Genomic DNA, 16,406 nt, shown 5'->3' with positions numbered 1-16,406 from the left:
CATTGGATGTATGTATTTTGGATATAGGTACATTGGATGTATGTATTTTGGATAGCTTATGTTGGAGTTGTTTGGGATGGATGTATTTTGGATATAGGTACATTGAATGTATGTATTTTGGATAGCTTATGTTGGAGTTGTTTGGGATGGATGTATTTTGGATATAGGTACATTGGATGGATGTATTTTGGATAGCTTATGTTGGAGTTATCTGGGATGGATGTATTTTGGTTGTATTTTGGATATAGGTACATTGGATGTATGTATTTTCGACAGTTTATGTTGGAGTTGTTTGGGATGGATGTATTTTGGATGTATTTTGGATATAGGTATATTAGATGGATGTATTTTGGATAGTTTATGTTGGAGTTGTTTGGGATGGATGTATTTTGGATGTTTGAGATGGATGTATTTTGGATGTATATTAGATATAGGTACATTGGATGGATGTATTTTGGATAGTTTATGTTAGAATTCTTTGGGATGGATGCATTTTGGATGTTGGGAAAATTGTAATCAACCTTCTATGAATGAAGGTATATCCACATATTGTAATCATTTTGATCAACCTTTTTATCCACATATTCTAATCAACCTTCTGTAAATGAAGGTATATCCATATATTGTAAATTGTAATCATTTTGAATCTTGGGAAAATTGTAATCAACCTTATGTAAATGAAAAGTTAGAATCAAATATTCAGAGAATCCATTACAATTTACAATTTCAGAAAACCAACAAAATGACAGCAAAATTAGTTTACAACAACATTACAATTTCAGAAAAACCAAGTTTACAATTCTTAAGTAGGGGTACATAATTAGTTTACATCAGTTAAAAAGATACATCATTACATAAACTTCATTGCATAAGTGCGACACAAACAACAAACAACATGATACAGCACGACAAAAACAAAGCATACATAAGAAATTCTCTCTAGCTCTAAATATGGCATTTTCCTTCTCCAGCTCTCGAATCTTTTCCATATGTATGACACCTTCATTCTGAAGTTGCTTTACCCTTGCCAGGTAGTTGTCATTTTCATTCAATAGATCTTCAACCCTTGCAATGCAACTGTCTTTGTCATCCTCCAGTTCTCAAAGCTTCTCCAACAAAGCAGGTAGAACCGCCATGCCCCTCTTACAAGTTGGTTTGTTGTGCCATTTGAAAAATCTGCAGGCGGCATTCCTCTGTATAAAACAGCCCCTATCAGTGCCCACTCAACAAATGAAATCCAGAGCCAACATTCATAATGGATTTGCAGTGGAAACAAGATTACTTACACTCGAATCGTAGGTGGCGCAACCCCAGAATCGTCTGCCAGGGTTGTCCCCAGTCATTGAAGTCTTCAAAGGTGCAAGTAAATTGCAATAGCATACAAAGGACATCTCACTACAGCCTACTGACGAAGATCCATCTGATGAGTTCGTCTGCACAACAAAATAAAACTAACTACAAATACAAATAATAGAACTGACTTAAAATACAAGCAATAACACTGACTTAAAATACTAGAAATAAAGCAACCTTAAATTACACAAAAAAAGGGGTGGGGGGGAAATGAAAATTCATAAAATAAGTGCAGATTTTTGGTAAAATTCGTAAAGAAAAATCAAGGTGCAAATTTTTTGTAGAACATACCTTCTTAATGCTACGGGAAACTTCCTTTCGTTTCGACGCGTACGTCCGACTTGATGCCATGGTGTAAAACTGAGATTGACGGGATTGGGTTTCACTGATTGTGGAAGAAAGGGCTTAGGGTCTGTCGGAGAAGATATGGGCGTTGGGTCTATCGCTGAAGAGTGGGGTTCGTCGGAGAAGGTTGGTGCGGAGGTTTGGCCGTGGAAGAACGGTGGGTCTGTCGGAGAAGATGAGTTTGTTGGTCAGACTATGGAGTTTGGGGTTTGTCGGGGATTTGGCGTTCGTGGAATAGCCATACGATTCCTGAAAGTGGTGAGGACGCCGGGGATCGAGGAAGACGCCGAGGTGGTGTTGGGTTGATCGTCTGCTGGGGTTCGTCGGGGATTTGTGTTTGTTTTGGAAATTTTCTTTCCTTTCTTCCATCCATTTCATAAATAAATCACCCTGATTTAGTTGTTTTATGTTGAACCCTTAATCAATCTAATTGTTTGTTAAACCCTTTTAATAAATAAAACCCAGCATTTAAAATTTGTATCCGTTATTATTATTATTTTTTTAATTAGGTGGCATATTACTATATAGTCATCATATATGACATGTAATTTATGCCAGGTGTCAGTTTCTAACTGGTCCACGTGTAGTTCCGTTAGGTCAACTAACGGTCAATGGACGGAAGAACGAATTTGGTCTTTTGTCAAAACCAGAAGGATCTCTTGTGATAAAAATTAAACCCTAAGGGGGAAAAATAAATAATGTGAAACCCCAGGGGGGTATTTAGTATTTATCCCTCATATTTAATTAAGAAATTCATTCTATGCATGTTATAATTAAACAAGAAAATACCTTATTCAAGAATAAGTATAATCCATTTTCGGTTAGCACAGATCATCCACCTAACCACTAAGATGCGGTACGACCCATCTTCCCTAGGTATGGATTATCTAATTATTTAATAGGATACATACAATCAAGAGAGTAAGTATAACCCATCTTTGGTTGGCACAGATCGTCCACATGACCACTAAAATGTGGTTTGACCCGTCTTCCCTAGGTATGGCCTATCTAACTCTTTTGATTATATGTCAGTTAAAACCGTTGTATAATCATCATCCCCATAATCACAGAAAATAAGAATTATTTGAGTTCAATAAAAGTAAAAGACTTTCTAAGACAAGATAAGAATTTCACAAATATTGATTTTGGAATTTAAGAATAATTGCATTTAAACATTAAGAACAAAATCAAATTGTAGCAATTCTCATAATTATACAACCAACATGCATAACTTGAAAATCTATAAATTGAAATACAATCAAACCATTGTGCTTGGATAGGGTTACATCAATACCCCACACTAGGGGGTTCAGCCGCTCATGACTCCGCTAAGGCTCCAAGAACTATGTGCTGAATTTTTGCTCTTGGCAGTCGATGTCTTTTTTCAATATTCATAGACCTATTTATAGGGATTAGGAGAACCCTAAAATCCTAAAATCCATAGAAACCCTAGGAAAACCATAAGTTAGTCTCCTAGTCCAACTGGGAGATTGAAAACCCAATCCAATGTGAAAAAGGACTGCTGCCGTATTCTTCACGCCCGAGTGCGCTCGATCGCACCTACGCTCGACCCAAGAAGATACGCGCTCGAGCGCATAAGTGCTCGAGCTTGGCTGGTTATACGCACGAGTGCTGCTGTTCTCGATCCTAGGCTGGACTACGCTCGAGCGCATGCGCGCTCGATCCCAAGTGCTGCTGCGCTCGATCCCCAAGTGCCAAAATGCATCCAAATGGTCTTTTAAGCCCAATTTTCACTAGAATTCTTGTATCTATCAAATAAAACCCTGAAACACAAAAACAAAACAAAATTAAACAAATAACAATGCTAAGGAATTAACATATGTGAGTTAAGGGGCTTGAATGTGCAACATTCAGTACTCATCAATGATGGTTGTATAACTATGAGAATTGATCTTAATGTTTATATTCAATCATTATGAATTTCTTCTCTTGTTTTAGAAAGCTTTTTATATTGATTGAACTCAATCCTTCATATTTTCTATGATTGTATGAGTGATTATTATACAATAGTTTTAACTGACACATGATCAATAGGATTTAATAGGCCATGCCTAGAGAAGACGAATTGTACTACACCCTAGTTTAGTGTAATTTAGGTAGATAGTTCGTGTCAACCGAAGATGGGTTATGCTTATTCATTGATTGTGTGTAGCTTATTAAGGAATTAGATAATCCATACTTAGGGAAGACAGATCATACCGCATCTTAGTGGTTAGGTGGACGGTCCGTGCCAACCGAAGATGGATTATACTTATTTCTTAATGATGGTAGTTTCTTGACTACTCAAGAGAGACAAGCCCTCTATATCATGCGTAATACGAATTTTTCTTATTAATTTATGATTGACCATTGTTATGCGGTTAATGGTGAAATCAAACCATATTCTATCTCTCATCATTATTATCTTTACTTTTATGCATTTACTTTACAAAAACAAAAACAAAATAATCATCTTTTAAGTTGAGTTATATTTAATCTTGAGAAGCTGGATAACAACACCCTCGCACTCCTTGAGATTCGATACCCTCTATATAGCCTTATCCCACAAAGATTCGTTTTATTGCGAGTGATTTTTATTTATTGATATTTTTGGACATAAAAAGGCCACATCAACCCTATCTTTTTTTTTTTTTATTTTAAGAAATTTTTTATTTTAAGAAAAAAAAATTGTAAAGATTCAAGTGTTGGTCATGATTAATGGAATTTATAAAAATACTCATGCTTAAATCTTCACAACTTTTTTAATTGTTTTTTTAATATATATATATAAACAATAGTATTTTAGAAATTTTAGTAAGAAACTTTGAACATTGGGGAGTGTTTATAAAAGACGCGTAACTTCATGGGGACTCTCTATGTTTTCTCTATGAGAATACGTAGGGGTGAGGGTTTTAAAACTCCTTCTTGCACGGTGGTCATGGAAGGTAGGACGTTACGGTGGAGAAAGGAATGGCGGCTGAAATAGAAAGGTTGTGCAGTAAAATCTCATTAACAGAGGGTGAAAAGGAGAGAATTACAGTTACGGAAGGAGAGATTGCTGAGGTACGAGAGGTTAGAATTAGATGTTTGGTAGGGAAACTATGGGCGGAAAAATCAGTAAATAAAGAAGCTTTCAAATCGGTGTTGTCTAGGGTATGGCGTATGGTGGGTATAGTGGTATTTAAGGAGTTATAGGAAAATTTGTGGCTTTTTTAATTTGATGACGAAGAAGATAAGAGGAGGGTGATGGCTGGAAGGCCTTGGTCATTTGACTGACAGATGTTGGTATTGAATGATTTCGACGGGCAGTGTCTGCCATCTCAGATGGTTTTTATGAGTTCACCGTTTTGGATATAAGTGCATGATATGCCATTGCTTTGTATGACAAGAGGTATTGGTTCAAAAATTGGTGACTCTTCGGGGGTTCTGGAGGATGTGGATGTGGCTGGAGATGGTACAGGTTGGGGGTGTTGTCTTCGTATCCGGGTTCAATTGATTTATCCAAACCGTTGGAACTGGGGCGTGCTCCATTTGTAGGAGGGAAATCCCATTGGATGAGTTTTCAATATGAAAAAATGCCAATGGTTTGCTTCCACTATGGTCGTGTGATCCATGGCAAGAAAGGTTGTCCTGTAGCAACGTATCAAAGGATGAGTAAGGGGGCGGAAGAGAAAGAATGGGGTACATGGCTAAGGGCTGATCTTCAAAAAAGGCAGGGATATTCAAGTCAGGGGAACGATGGTGATTCTTCCTTCTCATACCGGGGAGTGGTAGCAGGGAGTTAAGGGGCTGGAGGTCATTTTGACAAGAGAAGTTTTGGAAAAGGTGGAAATTCAAATTCCTCTGCAAGACCCCAAGCAGATGATGGGAGCAAAGATTCTGGTTTTTGCTTTAATGGGGATAAAATGGCGAATGATAAGGAAGAAAGCATAACTGCCAATCAAAAAGATTTACATGCAATTGGGAGGCATCCATTACAGCAGGAGATGCGAATAAGCCATGCAACTTTACAGTTGCGTGATGAAGTGGAGGGGGGAAAAAATATGGGTTATGAAAAAAGAGATAATTTCAATGTAGTTAATTTAACACGTGGCGCAGTTTTCAAGGATAAAGGAGTTGAAAATAAGGTGCAGGAGGTTGACCAAAATTTACACGATCCAACTAGTTTGGAGAGAGAAATAACTCATATGGACTACGTGCTTGAACCAGTTTTGGTTGAATCTGAAGTTGAAACCGATGGGACCCAAGTTGGGGAATCGTGTGAGCATGGAGAAAGGGAGGTTGCTAGCAAAGTTATTGTGAGGGGTCATGGGGGATCCTCCAATCTGAAACATTGGAAGTGGCGGGCTCGTGTTATTACTCAAAATCAAGGGCATGGAGTCAAGGTTGGTGATGTGGGCCGAAAGAGGAAAGATCAGGTAGTGTTAGGATCTTCTGAACAACCAGTGAAGAAAAGGAGGGAGAAGAATAAGGATTATGATTTTTGCTTAGGCAAAAAAGTATTGGCGGAGGTTGATTCACAGCCCCGCCAACAACAATGATTCTCCTAAGCTGGAACTGTTGGGGGTTGGGGAACACTCGAGCAGTTCGGGATCTTTGTTAGATGGCAAAGGAGAATAAACCCAGTATTTTGTTTCTTATGGAAACAAAATGTTTAAAACAACGAATTGAATGGTTACGGATTAAATTGGGATTCGCATGGGCTTTTAATGTTGATCTTGTGGGTCGAAGTGGTGGGTTGGCTTTACTTTGGAGAGAAGATGGGGAAGTAGAGGTACAAAACTATTCTAGGAGACATATCAATGCAATAGTCAAAGAGGAGGGGGTGCAGCCATGGAAACTCACAAGTTTTTATGGTCATCCAGAATGGGCAAAGAGACATGAGGCGTGGGCGCTTTTGTCACATCTGAAATATTATACACCGATTCCGTGGCTATGTATTGGGGATTTCAACGAAATTTTGGAACGATCGGAAAAAGTGGGTGGGGCTCCGAGGCGGGATGCACAGATGGATCTTTTCCGAACTACTATTGAAGGTTGTTAGCTTAGTGATTTGGGCTTTGTGGGTCCAAAGTTTACATGGGTAAATTGTAGATCAAATGGCATCTATATCAAAGAAAGGTTGGACCTGGCTTTAGCTATCAAAGAATGGTGTGGATTATACAAGCAGGCACATGTGCATGTTTTGGGGACGTGTTCTTCAGACCACAATCCTTTGGTGTTGAAAGCTTTCAAGTCACAGGAGGTAAGAGTTGGATATAAAAGGGGGTTTAAAGTGGAGGCCAGCAGGATGCATCATGAGGAGTATGGTGCAGTAGTGCAAGAAGCATGGGATGAAGGGGAAACTTGTGATACAGTAGTACACACGGCTATTTCTAAATTAGCAAGCTGTCAAACGGGTTTGAAGTGTTGGAGTAGGAGAAGGTTTGGTATTGCCGAAAGTGAGTTAAAAAAAAAAAAGAAAGAAAGAGAAAACAGCTTGTATCTCTACAGAGTTCGTCAACGTTAGACAATTTAGTAGAAATAAAAAGGCTGCAAGAGGAGATTAATTTTATATTAGAGCAGGAGGATTTACGGTGGAAGCAGAGGGCCAAACAAAACTGGTATCAATATGGGGATCAAAATACACCATTTTTTCATGCCTGGGCAAGCCATAGAAGGACAATAAATCAGATTAGGGTGATAAAGGATGAGGGGAAGGAATGGAAGAAATCCGAGGAGATCGGGGGAGCTTTCTGTAAATTTTATCAAAAGTTCTTTACCGCAGGAGAGACAAGGGGAGTAGATGAGAGTCTACAAGGGCCAGATTCTCGAGTGACAGGCGAGATGAATGCCAACTTTCTTAGGGAATATACGGTGGGAGAGGTGGAGGAGGATCTGAAACAAATGCATCCATTAAAATCTCCAAGCCCGGATGAATTTGCTGCTTGTTTCTACCAGAAGTCTTGGGATACAGTCAAATCTGAGGTATGTTCGGCTGTACTGAATTTTCTCAATAAAGGTCTATTTGACAAGGAATTAAATATTACTCATATTGTTTTAATTCCTTAAGATAAAAAATCCAGTTTGTGTTACCAATTATCGTCCAATTAGTTTATGTAATGTTTTATATAAACTTATTGCAAAAGTGATTGCTAACCGGTTGAAGAAGGTGTTGCCAAGTATTATATCTCCAAATCAGAGTGCATTTATCCCAGGTCGGTTGATAACGAATAATATTTTGGTGGTGTTTGAAGCACTCCACACTATGGATAGAAAATTAGAGGGATGAGAAGGTTTCATGGCTTTGAAGCTCAATATGAGCAAAGTTTATGATAGCGTGGAGTGGACTTACTTAGAGGCTATTATGAGGAAGATTGGTTTGGATGACCGGTGGGTACAAATGGTAATGACGTGTGTCTGTACAGTGTCATTTTCAGTATTGATAAACGGACAACCTCATGGCACCATTACTCCGTCCTGGGGTATCCGACAGGGAGATCCACTATCGCCCTATCTTTTTATTCTTTGTGCGGAGGGTTTAAGTGCTTTACTTAAACAAGCGGAGATTGATAGAAGTATTACGGGTCTTCCTATTACTAGGGGAGGCACGAGGTTGAACCATTTGTTCTTTGCGGATGATAGTCTGCTTTTCTGCAAAGCAAATATCAATGAGTGGATCCGAATTCAGGAGATTTTACTTGCATGAGGAAGCATCGGGACAGAAGTTGAACAAGGAAAAAACTTCATTGTTTTTCAGCAGAAATACCAAACTAGAGACTAGAGCTTATATTATGTCAGTTGCAGGAGTGAGTTCGACACAGAGGTATGAAAAATATCTTGGACTCCCTGCTCTAATTGGGCGATCTCGGATTAGTGCTTTTATTGATATAAAAGGGAGGATCTGGAATCGGATTAATGGTTGGAAGGAAAATTTTCTTTCCCAAGCCGGAAAAGAGATACTCCTAAAGGCGGTCATGCAGGCTATTCCAACATATACTATGAGTGTCTTTCAATTGCCTAAGTCTTTATGCAATGATATCAATTCTATGATGTCTCGGTTTTGGTGGGGACATAAGGAGAATGAAAAAAAGGGTGGCTTGGATGAGCTAGGAAAGGATGGGGTAGTCTAAAGAAAGGGGAGGTTTGGGTTATCGGGATTTGGAATGTTTCAACTTGGCTTTGCTTGCCAAACAGGGATGGAGATTTCTACAGAATCCGAACACTTTGGTTGCAAGGGTTTTCAAAGCAAAATATTTTTTACATGATAATTTTCTTGATTCAGGGTTAGGAAGCAACCCATCCTATGTGTGGAGGAGCATATGGAATGCAAAGAAATTATTGAAGGTGGGTCTTTTATGGAGAGTAGGAGATGGTCAATCCATTAAAATCTGGAAGGATAGGTTGATCACATCTCCCATTTCTTATGGAATTCAGTCTCCAATTCGGTTGCTAGACCAAGATGCTAAGGTTGCCTCTCTTATTGATTGTTCTACACGTTGGTGGAATATACCTCTTGTTCAAGAAGTTTTTAATGTGGGAAAGGCAAATACTATTTGTAGTATGGCAATCTGCCCGGGAAGACAAATAGATTGGCTTATATGGTTGGGTACTAAGAATGGGGAGTTCTCTGTTCGTAGTGCATATCATCTTGCAAAGGAGTGTGAGGAGATTGATAAAGGAAGCTGTTCCAATGGTGAAAATATGTAGGCATTATGGAAAGCTGTGTGGCGTGTCAAGTGTCCTAGGGTGGTGCAAAATTTTCTATGGAAGGCTTGTAACAATATTCTTCCAACTAAGGATAATTTGTACAAAAGGGGTATCACAACTGATTCAAATTGCCCAATTTGCGAGAGAGATACAGAGACCGTGAGTCACATTCTTTGGAGTTGTGAGTTTGCAAAAGATGTTTGGTCTGATTGTTTAAGATCAACAAAAATGCACTACTGATGAGGATGGCTTCTCGAGCATTTTCGAAACACTGGTTGGAAAATTGGGGGAGGAGGAAATTCAACTTGTAGTAGGGGTTGCGAGACAGATATGGCTGAGACGAAATACAGTTGTTTTTTTGGGGGGGGAATTTCTCTCACCGGCTACTTTGGTTAGATAGGCCATGGATCAGCTAGAGGCTTTCATAAAGCTGAACAGAGTAGAAGATTCAGTAGTTCTTGTGATACCATGCCCAGGTGTATGAGATGGCAGAAACCGGAGGAAGGTTTTATCAAGCTAAATTGGGATGCGGCCATTAATAAAGGGACACAACGAATGGGGGTGGGGATTATCGCAAGGGATCATAGTCGGGCGGTGGTTGCAGCAATGTGTACAAGTAGACCCCATATATTTGATCCAGCAACTGCATAAGCGTTGGCGGTATGGACATTGGCTGAATTTTGCTGCAAGTTTGGATTTACACAGATTGTTGTGGAAGGGGACGCAATGGAAGTTGTGTTAGCTCTTCAACGTGGAGACATCTGTAGGGGCAGATATGGTCATTTCGTGGAGGAAGCAAAGCATCTGTTCAATCAATTTATATCTTGGAGTGTTCAACATGTGAGGAGAGAGGCCAATACTATTGCTCATCAACTTACTTGCCCAAAATGCAGCGTTGAGGGATGATGAAATTATTTGGTTTTCAAATTTTCCAGATTTCATTCGAAATCTTGTGTTCTCTGACCAAGAGGTCTTCGTTTAATGAGATAATGGATATCTTTTCAATATATATAGGTCTTCGTTTAATGAGATAATGGATATCTTTTCAATATATATATATATATATATATATATATATATATATTTTAGAAATTTTGACATGATTTAAGGAAAAACCTAATGAAAAAGTGACATTGAAAAAAAAAAATAGAAGTTTAATAGACTAAATTTAGAGTTTTTAAACATTAGAAGAATAATTGTAAAATTGATAAAAATTTAGGAAAAAATTAAAGAAGTGACGAAAATTTAGAATTAAGTATAGTTTTTCCTCCTTTTTTTTAGTTGTTTGTTTATTTATGGGAAAAATGCAGTTTACCCCTGAAGTTTCAAGAGCTTTTTAATTTTAACCTCAAAGTTAAAAAATTAGCAATCTATCCCGTGAAGTTTCAAAAACTGACAATTTAAACCCTCCGTTTAATTTTTTCGTCTAAATTGACAGAAATTTATGAAATTACATCATTATTCTCAGGCTTTTTTTTAAAAAAAATTCGTCTAATTTAACGAAAATTAGTAACAAAAGGTTTAAATTGTCAATTTTTAAATTTTGGGGTTAAAATTGAAAAACCCATAAACCTGAAGTAAACTGCATTTTCCTCTTTATTTATTTACAAATTTTTGCCAAGAATTTTTCTATGCGTAAACCGGACAATTTTCGTTCTTCCAAACACACCTCTACTTCACTTCCCTTCCCACGGTCAGTAAAAGCAAAAGCAGAAGAGCAGCTCCAGGAAACCCAACTTCCAATTTTTCCGTTGTCCTTTCATTCTTACCCACCGGAGCCGATCTTCTCTCCCCTTTCCCACCTTGCGCTCACCGGATTGAGAACGGACACGAACCGCCGGTGGTGTGAACGGGTTTTTTTTTTCTCTTCCGGTAGTCGTGAGGGGAACGTGGCGGCCGTTGGTGTTCAGCTGGGTGATCTGCGATTTTGGTGAAAGAAAGGGGCGTTTGGTTGCAGGCTCAAATTCATACAAGTGGGCTTCTTTATCCCTATCCTAGTACGAGCTTATACTTATTCTACTGTAGGGATTGTGTTATAGCATTTTGGTGTTCAGGTATTGTAGAATGTTTGGTTGTGATCATTGTTTTGTTCGTGCCTTGTCCATGTCCTCCTCCATTACTATTTCTAACATCTAGTTATTTTTGGTGGCAAAAACTTTGTTTGCATTGAATGGTATGACCCTCGGATGCTGCAACGGCAGTTACAGTAGTTGCAAGATTCAAAAACTTGGATTAGATATTCAAAGGTAGTAAATATTACATATTTAATTTATGTATTTGTCATTTTGAAAATCTTAATATTTTTTTCACGTTTCTTGAAGATAAGCTTCAAGAATCCGGGTTGGTAAAAATGGGCGAAATGGTCATCTTTAACATTATATGGTCCTCTGCGGTGGTGTCTTATAACATTATCCCACCAACAGCAAGAAGAACAACCTAAGGCAAACGAACATAGACACCCCAAACTTTGCTTGCTAGAGAGACAATGATTCGACGTTCTATTATATCCTACTTTAGTAAAAAGGCTCACCAAGCACTCTTTCACTCTCTCTCAAGTGATTCTTCTTCTTCTTCTTCTTCTTTGATCCCTTCTTCTCCAGTGTCTCCCCAAGATTCTATTACCCTCAACAGGGTCAACCACAAGGACTGGTTGGCCCCAAATGAGGTTTTGAAAATTATCAATGCCCTCAAAGACCCCAACTCTGTGATGACACTCCTGGACCGCTACGCAAAGCGTAAGGACTATAAACCCAATGAAGCACTTTACACTTTGGTCATCAACAAGTTTGCTCAGGTCAATATGTTTGATGCCATTGAAGATGTCATGCAAAGAATCAAATCCCAAAAGCACTATTGCCGGTTGTCCGACGAATTCTTCTACAATGTCATCAAGATTTACGGCAATGTGGCCGGTCGTATAAGCAAAGCGACCGATACCCTTTTCGATATGCCAAAGTATAATTGTTGGCCTACGGTGAAAACCTTTAACTTTGTGCTGAACTTGCTTGTTTCAGCAAAACTGTTTGATGTTGTACATGAGGTATACATGGGTGCTCCTAAGTTGGGTATTGAGGTTGATCCTTGTTGTCTTAATATACTTATCAAGGGGTTGTGTGAATGTGGCAAATTGGAGGCTGCATTTCAGGTCCTTGATGAATTTCCTAAGCAAAGGTGTAAACCAAATGTGAGAACATTCTCGACGCTAATGCATTCTTTGTGCGGGTGTGGGAAGGTAGAGGAAGCATTTGAGTTATTTGAGAGGATGGAAAAGGAGGGGATTTGTCCGGACACGATCACATTCAATATTTTGATTTCAGGGCTCAGGAAAGAAGGGAGAGTTGAAGAGGGGAAGCAGCTACTGGAGAGAATGAAGCACAAAGGGTGTTATCCGAATTCAGGATCTTATCAGGAGGTTTTGTACGGTTTACTTGATAGCCAGAAGTTTGTTGAGGCAAAGGAGTTTACAGGTGGGATGATCTTGGAGGGTTTAAGTCCAAGTTTTGTGTCTTACAAGTTACTGGTTCGTGGGCTATGCAAGAAAAATCTCTTGGGTGATGTGGATTGGGTTCTAAAGCAGATGGTGCGTCAAGGTTTTGTCCCAAAGAGGGGGATGTGGAAGCGGATTCTCCGAAGCATGTTTCCAGGAAAAAGCAGATGTAGCAGCAACATTTCTTATGAAGAGATTGTAGAGAATTAGCTAACTTGAAAAAGATGAGCAGTATAGTGGCCAAAGCAAGAGGAGCTTACTAGGATTTTGCACACAGCATATGGTCATTTTAGGTGGTATGGACGTGTCTTGTGTTTGATATGAGCTGGTAGTATGAATTGTTGTGTAAAAGCAAAGCAGTTCATCCAGAAAAGACTTCAATAAACCATAATGAACATAGACTACATGCTGCTTTTGGAAGTCTCTTGTAGAATCCCTCAGACGAGGTTACTTACTTTCTTAGACACCTTGGAAAGAAAAACAGAAATGCTTCTAAGTGCATCTTCTATTTTTCTATCAGCTCTGAAATACTCACACTTTTGTTTCTCACCTGGTGGACTTAATATAGAATGAAAACAATTTCAGTTGATTGTCTGTAATGCCAGTTTCTATTCAAAGAAGAAAGAACGAGCCAATGGAGACTTTTGCTGTTTTGCAACTTCAATTTTACAACCTTTTTCATTTCCTTTCTTTTATTTTCCTCATTGTTGGGCTGGTCATATAGCTTCGAAGACCAGGATGAGGTGCTCTGAACCTGTTGGACTAATTATGTAGGCTTCAGAAGTCAGAACTGCCAGCAGAGAATTTGGAGTTTGAAGGCCCTGCCCCCAATGCCTGCTACAATGTCATCCTTGGACTTATAATTGCAATGTGCTACCATGTGTTAATATATATATATGCTTTTCTCTCACTGATTATATGGACCAACTGCACTTGCTGTTCTTTCTTTTCTTGGGAGGGAGGGAAGCAAACATTTTTTTCAAAAAATAAAAATAAAAGCACCCTCTAAAGATGCATTTAGTTTTGATAATAAATGATTGTGTTTGTGTATAATATTAGAGACATAAGTATATTATTTGAAGAAATAACCAGATCATTTTCTTATCCAGGTTCTTTGTCTTTCCCCCTATGTGCATTTCACATACTTTTGATAAATATTTCTCAAGTGAAGCCGTACATGTTAAAACCCAAGCCGTACTTTTGCTACAAAAGAACTTGTTCAATCTTTGAAACTCTAGCTTTGAAGAACTTACTAGCCAAAGCCCAACACTTACAAGAAGATTAAGGATTTCATGGTGGTTTGATAATAAGGAGAGAAGCAGGGAAGTTTGAGCTCAAAAAATGTATAGGCTTTCTCTCTCTTCAAGGTTATTATGTTTCCTCACACCATCTGAATTATGAAAAATCGTGTAAAGTATGGTACTTATAAAGTAGGGGTATAATTTGGGTTATACATGGAATCTTATTTTAAATAGAATTAAAATTCCTGCAAACTCACTAGAGCGAGAGTTGACCAAAGTTTCTGTTTGCACTCACTTGAGTGATTATTGCGCTAGGGGTCGAGTGGTGTCTCAAGTTCTCAACAAAACATGTCTATTTGAGCATGGGTTGAGCGAACTTTTGGGTTATACATAAAGCTTTATCATTGAAGTATGGTCGAGCGAGCCCTCATAAATTACAAGTCTTTAAGGTTTAAGGTTAGACCTCTCTTGAGTACAAATAAATCCCTAGGACCACGCTAGTAGGCGAAAGCTTGGACTTTACCCAACTCGTAACAAATGATTATAGAATCTTGAATAGAATAGAAAAAAAAAATGATCATAGAATCTTTAACATCATCTTCAAGAATTTCTTGGCCCTCATATTGAGGATCTGTCACATATGCCTTAGCTAAGGGGGGGCGGGGTCACATGCCCCCCTCAATTCTTAAAAATTCTCCTTACTTTTGTAAAAAAAAAAAAAAAAAAAAAAAAGTATGCCCCCCTCAACAATGATTATGCCTCCTGACCCCGCAGCCTCAGCCATGAATTTGAAAGTTCCAGAGAAATGAGGTTGAGGATGTACAATTTTACAACTTTCACTACGCACTATTTCATTAACAAGAAAAGCCAAAAGGTAAGGCATGCAAGACAAAAAGAAGAATAAAAAAAATAAAAAAATAAAAATAAAGAAAGAGGGGTACAGCTAAATGCCAAAAAGAAAAGAATAAAAAAAGAAAGAAAGACGGGTACAGCCTGTCAAACCTTCTGATAATAATAAAAAAACAAAAAGAATAAAAAAAAAATGTTTTATTCCTACTAAAACCTTCTGAGCCACATTTTGTTTCTAATCAAGCTGCAGTTTTGTTTTATTTTAAGAAATTACCCACTTCGCTCTGCACTTTCTAATCCAAAAATCTCCTGCATTTTCTTCTTAAGGACTTGGCAACTTTGTGTTTTTTCTTTCACTTTCCAGTTTCCAACTTCAACGACGAATGTAATTAAATTTTTAGATTTAAATTTAAATTGTTCTTGTAAATTAATTGTTTTCATGGTGTTGTTTCTAACTTTCTAAGCCATGTTTTGTTTCTATTTTTCTAATCCAAAAAGACTGAAGAGCAATTGTCCAATCTCCTGCATTTTCTTCTTGAGGACTTTGGGACGTTGGCGTTTTTTCTTTCACTTTCCAACTTCAACGAAAAATTGAGCTATTAAGGTATGTAATTAAATTTTTAGATTTAAATTTAAATTGTTCTTATAAATTAATTGTTTTAATATTTATATTGCTAACATGCGTGCAAGAGAAAAAATAAAAAAACAAAAAAATGCAGCGTGCAAATTGCAAAGCACAAAAAGGAGACCAAAAAATAATTTTTAAATTTAATTTTTTTTCTTAATATTTTTAATTAATTTTTAATATATATATATATATATATGTCCCCCCAAGTGAACATCCTGGCTCCGGCCCTGGCTACAGTCTACAAACTCTTCAAATGCAACTCCCTCGTAATTTTGATCTTCAACAAAGTGTCACCGGTTTTACAAAGGGCTTTGCTCGGACATTGGGAGATTATGTGCCCTAGTTGTTGACATCAATGGTATATCTTGTCTCTGCTAAATGCCAAGGGATCTCCTGCTATTGTTATTTGTTATTATACATACTTTCCCATAAGCATAATTGCTTCAATCAAATAAGGATGGTGCGGTTAAAGACAGGGACTTTTCCATCTAAATTTCAATATAAGATCTCATTTAGGAAATTAATCTGCTTTAATACTAATTGAAAAAATGGTTTAGGCCCAAATAACACACCTAGAGGGGGGGTGAATAGGTGCTCCATCCAAGACAAACTTTAGCAATTAAATTGAGAGAAGCAAACACTAAACAAAATCAATAAACAAAAATCCAAAATATCAGAGCAGTAAATAAAAAGATAACGCGCATGAATTTTTGGAGACTTTTTTTTTTTTTTTTTTTTCTTCTTTTATACAAGTACAAGGAACAACCGAACCAAATTACACACGGAACAAAACTACATTCCTGCTTACAATAGG

General features: G+C 37.9%; 1 protein-coding gene and 1 long non-coding RNA gene across 2 annotated transcripts; both read left to right on the top strand.

Moving 5' to 3' along the window:
• The first annotated feature begins 11,041 nt into the window (after positions 1–11,041).
• On the top strand, positions 11,042–16,042 carry LOC132176611 (uncharacterized). The gene is made up of 3 exons (XR_009439546.1): positions 11,042–11,360; positions 15,463–15,568; positions 15,800–16,042. It is a non-coding gene; the product is annotated as an uncharacterized LOC132176611 (long non-coding RNA).
• On the top strand, positions 11,709–13,784 carry LOC132176610 (pentatricopeptide repeat-containing protein At3g14580, mitochondrial). The gene has a single exon (XM_059588868.1). The coding sequence runs from the start codon at positions 11,873–11,875 to the stop codon at positions 13,082–13,084; it is 1,212 nt and encodes a 403-aa protein (XP_059444851.1). The 5' UTR covers positions 11,709–11,872; the 3' UTR covers positions 13,085–13,784.
• Positions 16,043–16,406: the final 364 nt, after the last annotated feature.

This window comes from Corylus avellana, chromosome ca3 (assembly GCF_901000735.1).
Source record: "Corylus avellana chromosome ca3, CavTom2PMs-1.0".
NCBI classification, from domain to species: Eukaryota; Viridiplantae; Streptophyta; class Magnoliopsida; order Fagales; family Betulaceae; genus Corylus; species Corylus avellana.
The sequence above is the reverse complement of the archived record's forward strand: the minus strand, read 5'-3'. Positions and strand labels throughout refer to the sequence as shown.

What these genes read in the sequence shown, in the direction of transcription:
- LOC132176610 (XM_059588868.1), top strand. Translation starts at nt 11,873, where the DNA reads ATGATTCGACGTTCTATTATATCCTACTTTAGTAAAAAGGCTCACCAA.